Source organism: Lolium perenne, chromosome 6 (assembly GCF_019359855.2).
Source record: "Lolium perenne isolate Kyuss_39 chromosome 6, Kyuss_2.0, whole genome shotgun sequence".
NCBI lineage: Eukaryota > Viridiplantae > Streptophyta > Magnoliopsida > Poales > Poaceae > Lolium > Lolium perenne.
Genome location: NC_067249.2, coordinates 232,353,803 through 232,368,246, shown reverse-complemented (window position 1 = coordinate 232,368,246; position 14,444 = coordinate 232,353,803). Strand labels below are relative to the sequence as shown.

The 14,444-nt window shown below is 41.6% G+C and overlaps 1 protein-coding gene across 1 annotated transcript; it reads left to right on the top strand.

Moving 5' to 3' along the window:
• Positions 1–931, top strand: LOC127309300 (agamous-like MADS-box protein AGL80). The gene has a single exon (XM_051340202.2). It carries the CDS (start codon positions 79–81, stop codon positions 814–816), a length of 738 nt encoding a protein of 245 aa, XP_051196162.1. The 5' UTR covers positions 1–78; the 3' UTR covers positions 817–931.
• Positions 932–14,444: the final 13,513 nt, after the last annotated feature.

Below are 14,444 nucleotides of genomic sequence, written 5' to 3'. Positions count from 1 at the left end.
CAACAGCAGTTATGAATACTCTGCTATAAAACGGCCTCTACCCTCTTTATTCTCCTCACACATCAAACAACAAAAGCAATGTCTCATAGTTATAGGGGGAGGCTGAAGATGCAGTGGATCATGGACAAGACGAAGCGGAAGAAGGCGCTGGATAGGCGCCTGCCCAATGTGCTGAAGAAGGTCCGCGAGATCTCCGTGCTCTGCGACACCCCTGCCTGCCTCGTGGTGTACCTCCCCGGCGAGGCCCGGCCCGTGGTTTGGCCGTCGCCCGAGGCGGCCAGGAAGGTTGTGCGCCGGTACAGAGACCTGGATTTCGGGAGGTTCAAGGAAAAGCTGGACGGCCTGGAGATCCTCCAGCAAAGAAATGAGAAGGTGAGAGTGAGGCTGGCCAAAGTCCAGCAGCAGACCCGTAACCAGCAGGTCAAGCTCGTCCTCCACGACTTCCTCGCCGGCTACCGCGAAAACTTCAACGACCTGCCTAATGACTTCCTCGCCGCCACGGCATCGGCGGTGCAAACTAAGCTTGATATCGTCAAAGCGCGCCTCCTACAGCTCCGTTCTGGTCGCGCACCACCCCGTCCTAAACCCGAGGACGGCCGTATGGTGGCAACACCTCGGAATGCTGGTTCTGCTACATCCATGACTTTGGGCCGTGAGCCACCCTATGGTAGCTACCTCTTCGGGACGCTGGACGCCTCTGACATCGTAGGTGAAGGCAGTGTCCTCCCTACCGCTGAGGAGATGCATGCATGGCTCAGGCGGGCTGGGATATTATCTAGGCCGCCGAAGCTGAGCCCGAGCTTTCTTGACCTGTAGAACCGAGAGGGCTTCTTCGTCTAGATTTGATGCCGGTCTATTTTTCTGGAGTAAACGTCGTTGCGGAAGTCTCTTAGATTATGCATGGTTATATTGCTTCCAGCCTTTGAGTGATCCATCATGGTGGTGTAAGGTTCCAAGCTCGCTCTGTGTCGTCCATGGTACTCAACAATGATTTTATGATGTAATCTTTCCATATCATTAATTAATGGAATTCATTGTTGTCATGTTAGAATATGTGTTGCCTGATATCTGATGAGGTTTGGAACCAAATTAATTATCTGGAGGAATGGATCGGTGGAAGAATCAATCAAAATCTTTTGCCGAAGTCATCCATTACTGCGGTTCGCTCATTCGACCAGATTGCAATTATAAATATTAATTCAGATGGTGCAATTCAGCTATCTTTGTGTATTTTTTGGGACGGGAATAATTGAACGAGAGGGGAGTTCGTTCAGAGGTGCTTCATGCAAGGTTTATGAAGGAGATGGGAATCATTGAAGCTTTGGTGTTTCCTGATGCGGTTTTGTCTGCGGCTTCAAGGGGTTTTAGACAAGTGACCTTCGAAGTGGATTGGAATTCTGCTTCCAATCCTGTGTCAATGCTCGTACATAACGCATCAAACTTCTTGCGCTGCATTGAAATTATTGATTACTTGCCTAAGTTTGTCTATCCTTATATTGTTGAGTGCAAATTTCACATGACAAATGCAGATGGGATACGTGAAATAGCAAGGAAAGGAGGGGCATGCGTTTAGCGAGGACGTGGGTGTAGAGTGGGAAGCATCTGCAAGCACCAGAATCTGGCTGTGCTCAGGGTATTAGAAGACAAGTTTATGAATTATGTCAAAAGTGTCATGGAAGCATCCGTCGATCGCAGTGACATATACATGTATGAGATGCCAATGTGTAAGAAATGCAGGTGTAAGACGCAAAAGGATAGATACCCGTGGACAAAGAAGCAGGGATCTAGCTTATCAACAGTTTCAACATGGATACTCACCCGCTTTTTGGGGATTCACTTTATGAGTTTAAGGACCCGAAGGGTGCGCAGATGTTATGCGAAGTTGTTGTTTAAGAACTTGAAGATTCATAGATGTTATCTGAATTTGTGTATGTCCCTTTCTGAGGTTCTTTGAGATGAAAATGAATTCAAAATAACGATATATCCTAAGAATTTGAGCCTGCTTATTAATTATTTATTATCACCGTGTTTTCATGCTATATATGTGCTTAGAAGGAGCATCCAAGCATTGCTTGTAGTCCACCCGTCCGGTTGGTTCACGTGCCTTCAATTTTGCTAGTCATAGTTTGGCTTTAGGTTGTCTCAAACTGATAAAGTAAACTAAATTGGATCCTGCCAACCCTCGGGCTGCTATCCTTTTTTTCTTGAGGAAACCGCGAGCTTTATTAATTCAAAACCGCAGAGTTACAATCAGCCATAAGGTTGTGAACTAAAAAGGCCGGTGTCTCAGCATACCAAGAAACCGACTTCTGTTGTAAACCCACAAACTTTATTTGTCGTCTATTTGGTGTTAATGGACATGAGAGATATGCCTTAATAACGATATGCCATAGTTTGTTTTTGAAGGAAAAACACTCCCATAGTGGTGTATGGGGGAGCAAATTATGAGTCTTCACGAAATAACAATTATCAAGTGGGGTACGCAAGGTAAAGGTATGGCCATGATATGTTATCCTTTTACCGGTATCGAGGTGGTCGTTGAGAAGCCGAGTTATAGGATAAATAACCACACTATCAAGAGGAGTTTCAGTTGGGTAACTTGATCACATTATCTTAGAGAGCTTAATCCTTTTCATATTTGCATCCTCTAATTCTTGTTGCTTATTGATGTTTCTCTACGTGAGGTTCTTGATCTTGTTGCTAGATTTTCAATAAACCCAAGTTCATCGAAAATGGAATACGTATGTATCTCTATTGCATTTTCGAGTGTGGACGTTTTTACCGGTTCTTGGGTTGGAGAGGTTTCCATTTAGAAAGTGTTTCAAAATATCCTGTGGTGATTCCTAATGTTTTTGTTGGGGTTCTATTCGTCGTTATCTTTTCAAAAAAAATTGATTTCAGTTTAATTGGAGTTCGGGAACTTTGTGAAAGTTCAGTTCTTTCGAGAAACTGCAGTTTGAGGGGTTATGGCGAAATCAGCGCAGAAACCGGCGCCTCGCTGGAATTATTTGGTGCCGCCGGATTGCTCCGGTGTGTGTCGAATGGCTACACTAAGAGCGATTTCGGTGAAACCGAAATAGTTCCGACCCGCCGGTTTGAAACCGGTGCGCCGGTCTCAGACCCGCAGCCTTGTGCGATGTTAGAAAACGGCGAGGATTTCGGGCCGCCGGTTTGCTCGCCGGGCCTTTCCGGCGTGAGAACCAGCGCCGCCGAACTTATCTCTTGTTTGGATCGCAGGAATCCCCTAAATGCTAGTTTTCCCCTTGGACTATAAATAGCCCTTCTTCCTCCTTGAGGAGGTAAGGTCAACCATTCCATTTGCTCTCTCTCTCTCATACACCATTGTTGAACCTCAAAATCTTGCTTCCTCTACATTCTCTCCCTTGATTCTTGCATCTTCTTGAGGGATTTGAAAGATGAGATCTAGATGTATAATCTCCACCAATCAATTCCTCCTCTAAGTGAGGGGTACTCTTGGGATCTAGATCTTGGAGTCATTTATTGATTTCTTTCATTATTCTTCCTCTCTAGTTCCTCCATAGCATTTGTTGCTTTCGTGAGATTTGAGTGTGAAGGATTTGAACACCCTTGGTGTTCTTGCTTTTGGATCCTTGCATAAGTGTTGAGCTCTCCATTACGATTAGTTTGAGTGAGATACCTTGAGCTTGTTACCCTTCGAGGGTGACCTCCTACTTGGCTTGATGGTTGGTGCTTTGGTGACCTCTTCATGGAAAATTGAAGAGGCCCGGGCTTCTCCTTCGTAAAACTTGTGAAGTGGTTGTAAAGCTTGCTATCTCCGGAGTGGAGGAAAAGATAACCTTAACGGAAAGGCCTTTGTCCTTTGTGGAATTGGTTTCGAGAAGAAGGTGAGCTCTTGTGGCGTTCGGCAGACCTTCGTTGTAACCCGCATCTCTCCAAAGTGGTGTACCTCATTTCGTGTGAGGGGAACATGAGAATACATCTTCATCTCCGTGTGCGTAGGTTAGCTCTATACCCGAGTTTATTTTCCTTGTGATATATAGGTATCGATCTTTGATACGTCTCCAACGTATCCATAATTTCTGATGTTCCATGCTTGTTTTATGACAATACTTACATGTTTTGCTTGCACTTTATGATGATTTCATGCGTTTTCCGGAACTAACCTATTAACAAGATGCCACAGTGCCAGTTCCTGTTTTCATTTTGGTTCCAGAAAGGCTGTTCGGGCAATATTCTCGGAATTGGACGAAATCAACGCCAAACATCCTATTTTTCCCGGAAGCATCCAGAACACCGAAGGAGAGTCGGAGGAGAGCCAGGGGGCCACCACACGGGTGGGCCGCGCGGGCCACACCCTGGCCGTGCCCCCCTATGGGGAGGCCATCCTGTCGACCCTCCTGCGCTGCCTCTTCGCCTATATAACCCCTTTCGACCTAAAAACGCAGTACCAATTGACGAAACTCCAGAAAGACTCCAGGGGCGCCGCCGCCATCGCGAAACTCCAATTTGGGGGACAGAAGTCTCTGTTCCGGCACCCTGCCGGGACGGGGAAGTGCCCCCGGAAGCCATCTCCATCGACGCCACCACCTCCATCATGCTCCGTGAGTAGTTCCCCCATGGACTACCGGTTCTAGCAGTAGCTAGTTGGTATTCTCTCCTCCATGTACTTCAATACAATGATCTCATGAGCTGCCTTACATGATTGAGATTCATCTGATGTAATCGGTGTTGTGTTTGTTGGGATCCGATGGATGATACATTATCATTAGTCTATCTATAAAGTTTGTGAAGTTATTGTTGCTGCAATCTTGTTATTCTTAATACTTGTCACTAGGGCCCGAGTGGCATGATCTTAGATTTAAGCTCAATACTTATTGCTTAGATTGTATCTACAAGTTGTATGCACATGTCACTGTCCGGAACCAAAGGCGCCGAAGTGACAGAAATCGGGACAACCGGAGGGGATGGCGGTGATGTGAGGGACACATGTTTTCACGGAGTGTTAATGCTTTGCTCCGGTACTCTATTAAAAGGAGTACCTTAATATCCAGTAGTTTCCCTTGAGGCCCGGCTGCCACCGGCTGGTAGGACAAAAGATGTTGTGCAAGTTTCTCATTACGAGCACGTACGACTATAATTGGAAAACATGCCTACATAATTAATAATCTTGATGTTCTGTCTTAATGCTTTGATTCCTATCAATTGCCCAACTGTAATTTGTTCACCCAACACTTGTCACTTATTGGAGAGTTACCACTAGTGTAGATCGCTGGGAACCCCGGTCCATCTTTCATCATTACATACTCGTTCTACATGTCATTGGAAGTAGTATCAACTATTTTCTGGTGCCATTGCTCTCATATTGCTATTACTGCTGTACGTATTCTTGTTACTACTGCTCTCATATTCTTGCTACTTTCACATCACCTGTTGCTAGTGCTTTTCAGTGCAATGAATTGACAACTCAGTTGTTAAGGCTTATAAGTATTCTTTACCTCCCCTTGTGTCGAATCAATAAATTTGGGTTTTACTTCCCTCGAAGACTATCGCGATCCCCTATACTTGTGGGTCATCAAGACCGTCTTCTGGCGCCGTTGCCGGGGAGGCATAGCTCTACTCATAAGTTCACCTGGGGAGTACACTCTACCTCTCTCTCAGTTTTTATTTTGTTTTATTTTGTTTTGCTTAGTTTACTTTTATCTAGTTTATTTGTGCTTAGTTTATTTCTGTCTAGTTTTATTTTGCCTAGTTTACTTTTGCTTAGTTTCTTTTTGCCTTGTTTTACTTTTCTCATATACCCAAAAATCCATAAAAATATGAAAAATCTAAAAATTAAAAACTGTTGTTATGGGAGAACCTACAACCTACTTGGAGCTCATAGAATGTTATAATAATTATAGGAAATCAAGAGCGGATGAAGTAATGAGTGCTATGATAGAAAAAGTGAATACAATTGCTAAAATCTTGCTTAAACGCCATGATATAAACTGTTGCTCTCAACAGGATACTAAACATCTTAAATTTCAATGTGGCTTTAGTGAGGAATTTTTAATTAAGAACTATAATTGGAATTGCTATATTCATTATGGGTTCGAAGAGGTAGAACAATTTGTCGTATTTATGGGAGCTTCTGAGATCGAATCCTTCATGGTTGAGAATTATGAAACTTGTGTTGTTTGTAAGGACCTTAAAGATTATGTCTCTTCTATCCTTAATTGTTGCATAGAATGCTTCAGTGATAATCCTTATATCATTGACTATAAAGAGAGACTCATTAATGCACAAGAATGCACTCACAATTTGCAGGAACCTGTGGAAGAAGAAACTGATGAACCTGAAAGCTCATTGGATGAAAAAGAGGAGGAAATTGATGAACCTGAAAGCTCATTGGATGAAAAAGAAGAGGAGAGCGACAAACAAAAGGAGGAAGAATGGATTAGCTACCCATGCCAACCTTCTAATGAGAGTAACTCTTTATCTCTTACACTATTTGATTGTCCTCCATGCTTACCGGAAGAGGTTGAATGTTATGTTCCTGTGGATTCTCTTTAAATATTTCCTATGAGTAAAACTTGTGAGAATAATTATGCTACTGTTATATATGATAATCCATGCTACTTTGATAAATCTTATGATAATGCTTTGTTTGTGCCTGATGTCGAAATGCATGGTACTAAAGAATTTTGCTTGGCAAATGTTTATGATAAAGCTCTAGATGATGGTCCTATGTTACTTGATACTATTAATTATACTACTAATGAAAATGGGATTAGAGAGTTCTTGACTTATTCTATGAGTCCCATATCTCTTGAGATTGATCAACTACCTTGTTATATTATTAATAAAAGAAAGTTTGAAAGTTTTAATTCCACTATTCTTGAACTTGATAAAAATTATATGTTTGGAAATCATGAAAAGTATGCTGCATGTGCTAGTTATATTGTTGAGTTTGTTCATGAAGCTACTGAAAACTATTATGAGAGAGGGAAATATGGTTGTAGAAATTTGCATGGTACTAAAACACCTCTCTATGTGCTTAAAATTTTGAAGTTACTCTTGTTTTATCTTCTTATGCTTGTTACTTTGCTTTTCATGAACTTGTTTATTTACAAGATTCCTTTGCATAGGAAGCATGTTAGGCTTAAATTTGTTTTGAATTTGCTTTTTAATGCTCTCTTTTGATTCAACTCTTATTTCTTGCGAGTGCATCATTAAAACTGCTGAGCCCATCTTAATGGCTATAAAGAAAGAACTTCTTGGGAGATAACCCATATGTTATTTTGCTACAGTACTTTATTTTATATTTGTGTCTTGGAAGTTGTTTAATACTGTAGCAACCTCTCCTTATCTTAGTTTTGTGTTTTGTTGTGCCAAATGAAGCCTCTAATCGAAGGTTGATACTAGATTTGGATTTCTGCGCAGAAACAGATTTCTATCTGTCACGAATCTGGGCTGTTTTCTCTGTAGGTAACTCAGAAAAATATGCCAATTTACGTGCGTGTTCCTCAGATATGTACGCAACTTTCATTAGTTTTGAGTTTTCTGATTTGATCAACGGAAGTATTTCTTTTAAATTCGTATTTACTGGCTGTTCTGTTTTGGCAGATTCTGTCTCTGTTTTTTGCATTGTCTCTTGTGGACTTTAAGCGAGGTTTTCTAGACGTAGAGAGCTGTAGCTAATGTTTTATTGAGTTCTTGCAATGTGTCACTACAGGACCAAGGTGGATTCAAATTTTTTTTTTGAGTACTAACCCCTCTAATAAAGTTTATGAGAAGTTTGGTGTGAAGCAAGTTTTCAAGGGTCAAGAGAGGAGGATGATATATGATCAAGAAGAGTGAAAAGTCTAAGCTTGGGGATGCCCCCGTGGTTCATCCCTGCATATTTCAAGAAGACTCAAGCGTCTAAGCTTGGGGATGCCCAAGGCATCCCCTTCTTCATCAACTTATCAGGTTTCTTCTATTGAAACTATATTTTTATTCGGTCACATCATATGTGCTTTACTTGGAGCGTCTGTGTGCTTTTATTTTTGTTTGTGTTTGAATAAATTCGGATCCTAGCAATCCTTGTTTGGGAGAGAGACACGCTCCGCTTTTTCATATGAACACTTGTTCTTCATTTTACTTTTAATGTTCAATGATAAAAGTTGGAAGCTACGGCACTTATTATTATTTGGTTGGAAACAGAAAATGCCTCATAATGTCTTGGATAATTTGACACTTGGCAATTGTTTTGAGCTCTCAAGTAGATTATGATTAAGTTTTTTCATGAAGTTTAAACCTATTAGTGGAGAACTACTGTAGAGCTTGTTAAAATTGGTTTGCATGATTGGTCTCTCTTAAGGTCTAGATATTTTCTGGTAAAAGTGTTTGAGCAACAAGGAAGACAGTGTAGAGTATTATAATGCTTGCAATATGTTATTATGTAAGTTTTGCTGTACCGGTTCATACTTTTGTTTGCTTCAAATAGCCTTGCTAGCCTAAGTCTTGTATCGAGAGGGAATACTTCTCATGCATCCAAAATCCTTGAGCCAAACACTATGCCATTTGTGTCCACCATACCTACCTACTACATGGTATTTCTCCGCCATTCCAAAGTAAATTGCTTGAGTGCTACCTTTAAACAATTCAAAATTTATTACCTCTGATTTGTGTCAATGTTTTATAGCTCATGAGGAAGTATGTGGTGTTTATCTTTCAATCTTGTTGGGCAACTTTCACCAATGGACTAGTGGCTTCATCCGCTTATCCAATAATTTTGCAAAAAGAGCTGGCAATGGGATTCCCAGTCCCAAATTAATTAACCTAAATAGACACTCCTCCATGGTATGTGATTGTTGGACGGCACCCGAAGGATTCGGTTAGCCATGGCTTGAGAAAGCAAAGGTGGGGAGGAGTGTCATCATAATAAAACTAAAATAAAAAAGGCACTCCTTCATGGTATGAGATTGTTGGCAGGCACCCGAGGATTCGGTTAGCCATGGTTTGTGAAAGAAAGGTTGGAAGGAGTGCCACACAAAAATAAAATAAAATGGGAGCCGCTCTTTGAAGGTTTGTCTGGCAAGGGGGTTAGAGTGCCCACTACCATTCGTTGACAACAACAAACACCTCTCAAAACTTTACTTTTATGCTCTCTTTATGTTTTCAAAACCAAAGCTCTAGCACAAATATAGCAATCAATGCTTCCCTCTGCGAAGGGCCTTTCTTTTACTTTATGTTGCATCTTAGAAGCAAACACTTGTGTCAACTGTGCATTGATTCTTACATACTTGCATATTTGCATTCATCATATTACTTTGTGTTGACAATTATCCATGAGATATGCATGTTGAAAGTTGAAAGCAACCGCTGAAACTTATATCTTCCTTTGTGTTGCTTCGATGCCTTTACTTCGAATCTATTGCTTTATGAGTTAACTCTTATGCAAGGCTTTTGATGCTTGTCTTGAAAGTACTCTTCATGAAAAGTTTTGCTATATGTTATCTATTTGTTAGCAACTATAGATCATTGCCTTGAGTCACTTCATTCATTTCATATGCTTTGTAATAGTATGATCAAGGTTATGTAAGTAGCATGTCACTACATAAATTATTCTTTTTATCGTTTACCTACTCGAGGACGAGTAGGAACTAAGCTTGGGGATGCTGATACGTCTCCAACATATCCATAATTTCTGATGTTCCATGCTTGTTTTATGACAATACTTACATGTTTTGCTTGCACTTTATGATGATTTCATGCGTTTTCCGGAACTAACCTATTAACAAGATGCCACAGTGCCAGTTCCTGTTTTCTGCTGTTTTTGGTTCCAGAAAGGCTGTTCGGGCAATATTCTCGGAATTGGACGAAATCAACGCCAAACATCCTATTTTTCCCGGAAGCATCCAGAACACCGAAGGAGAGTCGGAGGAGAGCCAGGGGGCCACCACACGGGTGGGCCGCGCGAGCCACACCCTGGCCGCGCCCCCCTATGGGGAGGCCATCCTGTCGACCCTCCTGCGCCGCCTCTTCGCCTATATAACCCCTTTCGACCTAAAAACGCAGTACCAATTGACGAAACTCCAGAAAGACTCCAGGGGCGCCGCCGCCATCGCGAAACTCCAATTCGGGGGACAGAAGTCTCTGTTCCGGCACCCTCACGGACGGGGAAGTGCCCCTGGAAGCCATCTCCATCGACGCCACCGCCTCCATCATGCTCCGTGAGTAGTTCCCCCATGGACTACAGGTTCTAGCAGTAGCTAGTTGGTATTCTCTCCTCCATGTACTTCAATACAATGATCTCATGAGCTGCCTTACATGATTGAGATTCATCTGATGTAATCGGTGTTGTGTTTGTTGGGATCCGATGGATGATACATTATCATTAGTCTATCTATAAAGTTTGTGAAGTTATTGTTGCTGCAATCTTGTTATTCTTAATGCTTGTCACTAGGGCCCGAGTGGCATGATCTTAGATTTAAGCTCAATACTTATTGCTTAGATTGTATCTACAAGTTGTATGCACATGTCACTGTCCGGAACCAAAGGCCCCGAAGTGACAGAAATCGGGACAACCGGAGGGGATGGCGGTGATGTGAGGGACACATGTTTTCACGGAGTGTTAATGCTTTGCTCCGGTACTCTATTAAAAGGAGTACCTTAATATCCAGTAGTTTCCCTTGAGGCCCGGCTGCCACCGGCTGGTAGGACAAAAGATGTTGTGCAAGTTTCTCATTACGAGCACGTACGACTATAATTGGAAAACATGCCTACATAATTAATAATCTTGATGTTCTGTCTTAATGCTTTGATTCCTATCAATTGCCTAACTGTAATTTGTTCACCCAACACTTGTCACTTATTGGAGAGTTACCACTAGTGTAGATCGCTGGGAACCCCGGTCCATCTTTCATCATTACATACTCGTTCTACGTGTCATTGGAAGTAGTATCAACTATTTTCTGGTGCCATTGCTCTCATATTGCTATTACTGCTGCTGTGTTACTGTTACTACTGCTGTCATATTACTGCTACTTTCACATCACCCCTGTTGCTAGTGCTTTTCCAGGTGCAGCTGAATTGACAACTCAGTTGTTAAGGCTTATAAGTATTCTTTACCTCCCCTTGTGTCGAATCAATAAATTTGGGTTTTACTTCCCTCGAAGACTATCGCGATCCCCTATACTTGTGGGTCATCAATCTTGAAGTACTTTTATCTTGCTATCACATGTGTTACATATAACTTGTGCCTATCTTGCTTAGCTTGAGTTGTTGTTGTTGCAGTTAGTTTAGCCTAGCATAACTAGCACATTCTTCCTCTTGTTTCTTCCCTGCTAGAGCTCTATAAGCTGATCGAACATAATAGTTTCCCAACTTCTCCTTTGTTCACGCAAGCCAATCATCGCCAGTTGTATGTCAAAGAGTTATGCTTAAGATCACATCAACGTTAGGAGCAAAGAAAAGGATGTTATTGTTCATCGTTTTGTTCTTTCTTATTTGAGAATATTGATACACGGGGGCAGGGGTAGAGTGATGTCTCAGTTGTTAGTCTTATTGGTATTCTTGAGTTCTCCTTGTGTCAAACTATAATTTATATAATACTTCCCATCGAAGATTTCAACGATCCCTTGCACTTGAGACCATCACACGCACAACAACATCTACTGCTTGGAGGCTCTATCGACAACATAAGCAACCTCACCAACTCCCTACGCGACACCACCATGAACATGTCGCAAAAATTTGATTAGTGGAGTCAAGATTGGGACCCATGTATCCGCCACCACCACAATGATCTACCAAGCCGGTTTGCAAGAACTTAAGCTTAGGGAGGTTGTTGATACTTGTACATCAAGAGTTGGCATCTATTTATTTATTTTCTTATAATAATTGACGTTGCATTGTAGCTCATAAGAGCTTTGAAACACTCGTGTTGGCTTGGTTCCAACACTGTGCTTTTTCATTTGCCTTTCTTTTTTAGTTTGTTTTTGTTGAAGGTTTTAGCATTGTCTTTGTCATCTTTCTTTCTGTTATTTTTATATCATACACAAAAAAAACCAAAAATATTTATCCTTTATCCTTTTGTGTTTTTTTATGGGTGTTCCTATTCCACTCTTATGTTTCCTAAGGATTATATGGAAGAAAAGAGTGAGTTCATGAACTTGGGGTATGTCTTGCCACTCCTATTTTTGATTTAAAAATTCCTATGCTAGTTAGTAGTATTGTTGATTTACTATATTTGTGGGAGTTTGTCTTGACAATTAGAGTAAACTTTTTATTAACTCGTGTCATTGATTAAGTAGTTGTTAATCTAGTTTTCTTTAGAGAGCCAAGACTTGCCATTGGAAAAATTATGCAAATTAAATAGAACATGAGAAAGTCTCTCTTAATGATGAGTTAGATGTTGTATTAATTTCCTTAAGGGCCTAGCTTTATAAGTAAACTCAACCCCATAAAAATATATGATCAACTCAAAAATACTTTATTTGAAGTGAGTTGTTTAACGGAACCTTGTTTAGCGGTAATTGCAAAAAAATCATTTTGTTTAAACCATAGTGATATATTGATTTATGTGTGTCTCATGCCATTGGCGTATACCATGGATAATGTTAACACCGCTGGCCTTTAAACGATCTACCAAAAAGAACTCTCAGATTTTGGCTATGAGTTGATTAAACGTTAGTAATAGTAATGTTATGACGGGTAAAATTTTCAACTCCTCTGACCGCTATGAGAAATTGTTAAACCCCAAAGGGTCACCAATCAACAAGGGTTCAAAGATGATTCACAGAAGGTTTAAGAGCACTGGTACGGTCATACCCGCCCGTACAGCTAACCGTACCATGTGTTGGTAGCTTTGTCTTGACAAACATAGTATAAATTGTGAAGGCACCCATGGCATTCAAGAGACACAAAAAGAGAAAACACACATTCCACCACCATAGCCAAATTCAATCTACAATGAAGCCCTGTCGTTGCCGCCATCGACTTCACCACCTCATCATCATCACCACATCCATCCTCTCTCTCTCTCCCTACTTGTAATCTTGATTCATTCACTGTTGGCGATATTGTAAGACTACTTATTGATGTCTACGGGTGCTTCTATTCTTGTAGACAGTGTTGGGCCTCCAAGAGCAGAGGTTTGTAGAACAGCAGCAAGTTTCCCTTAAGTGGATCACCCAAGGTTTATCGAACTCAGGGAGGAAGAGGTCAAAGATATCCCTCTCATGCAACCCTGCAACCACAAAGCAAGAAGTCTCTTGTGTCTCCAACACACCTAATAGGTGCACTAGTTCGGCGAAGAGATAGTGAAATACAGGTGGTATGAATAAATATGAGCAGTAGCAACGGCACCAAAAAAGTGCTTGCCGGCGTGTGGTTGATGGTGGTAATATTGCGGGCAGTACGGATGCAGTAAAACAGTAAACAAGCAGCGATAGCAGTATTTAGGAACAAGGCCTAGGGATCATACTTTCACTAGTGGACACTCTCAACATTGATCACATAACAGAATAAATAGATAGATGCTAGACTCTACACTCTCTTGTTGGATGATGAACACCACTAACTGTGTAGGATTACACGAACCCTCAATGCCGGAGTTAACAAGCTCCACAATATTCGATGTTCATATTTAAATAACCTTAGAGTGCATGACAGATCAACATAACCAAACCAAGTACTAACATAGCATGCACACTATCACCTTCACGCTACGAAAGGAGGCATAGATCACATCAATACCATCATAGCAATAGTTAACTTCATAATCTACAAGAGATCACAATCATAGCCTACGCCAAGTACTAACACGATGCACACACTGTCACCATTACACCGTGCAGGAGGAATAAACTACTTTAATAACATCACTAGAGTAGCACATAGAATAATAGTGATACAAAGCACATTGCAATCATAAAGAGATATAAATAAGCACTTCACTATGCCATTCATAACAGTGAATAAGTATTCTGTGAAATATAGCCTAAGAGACCCACACGGTGCACACACTGTCACCTTTACACACGTGGGACAAGGAGTCTCCGGAGATCACATAAGTAAAATCCACTTGACTAGCATAATGACATCTAGATTACAAGCATCATCATATGAATCTCAATCATGTAAGGCAGCTCATGAGATTATTATATTGAAGTACATAGGAGAGATAGATTAACCACATAGCTACCGGTACAGCCCCGAGCCTCGATGGAGAACTACTCCCTCCTCATGGGAGACAGCAGCGGTGATGAAGATGACGGTGGTGTCGATGGAGAAGCCTTCCGGGGGCACTTCCCGTCCCGGCGGCGTGCCGGAACAGAGACTCCTGTCCCCCAGATCTTGGCTTCGCGATGGCGGCGGCTCTGGAAGGTTTCTCGTACCGTGGCTTTTCCGTCTCGATGTTTTAGGTCAGGGACCTTTATATAGGTGAAGAGGCGGAGTCGGAGGGTCGAAGAGGCGGTGAGATGATAGGGCGGCGC

Excerpts from the sequence above, each read along its gene's own strand:
- LOC127309300 (XM_051340202.2), top strand. The coding sequence starts at position 79 with ATGTCTCATAGTTATAGGGGGAGGCTGAAGATGCAGTGGATCATGGAC.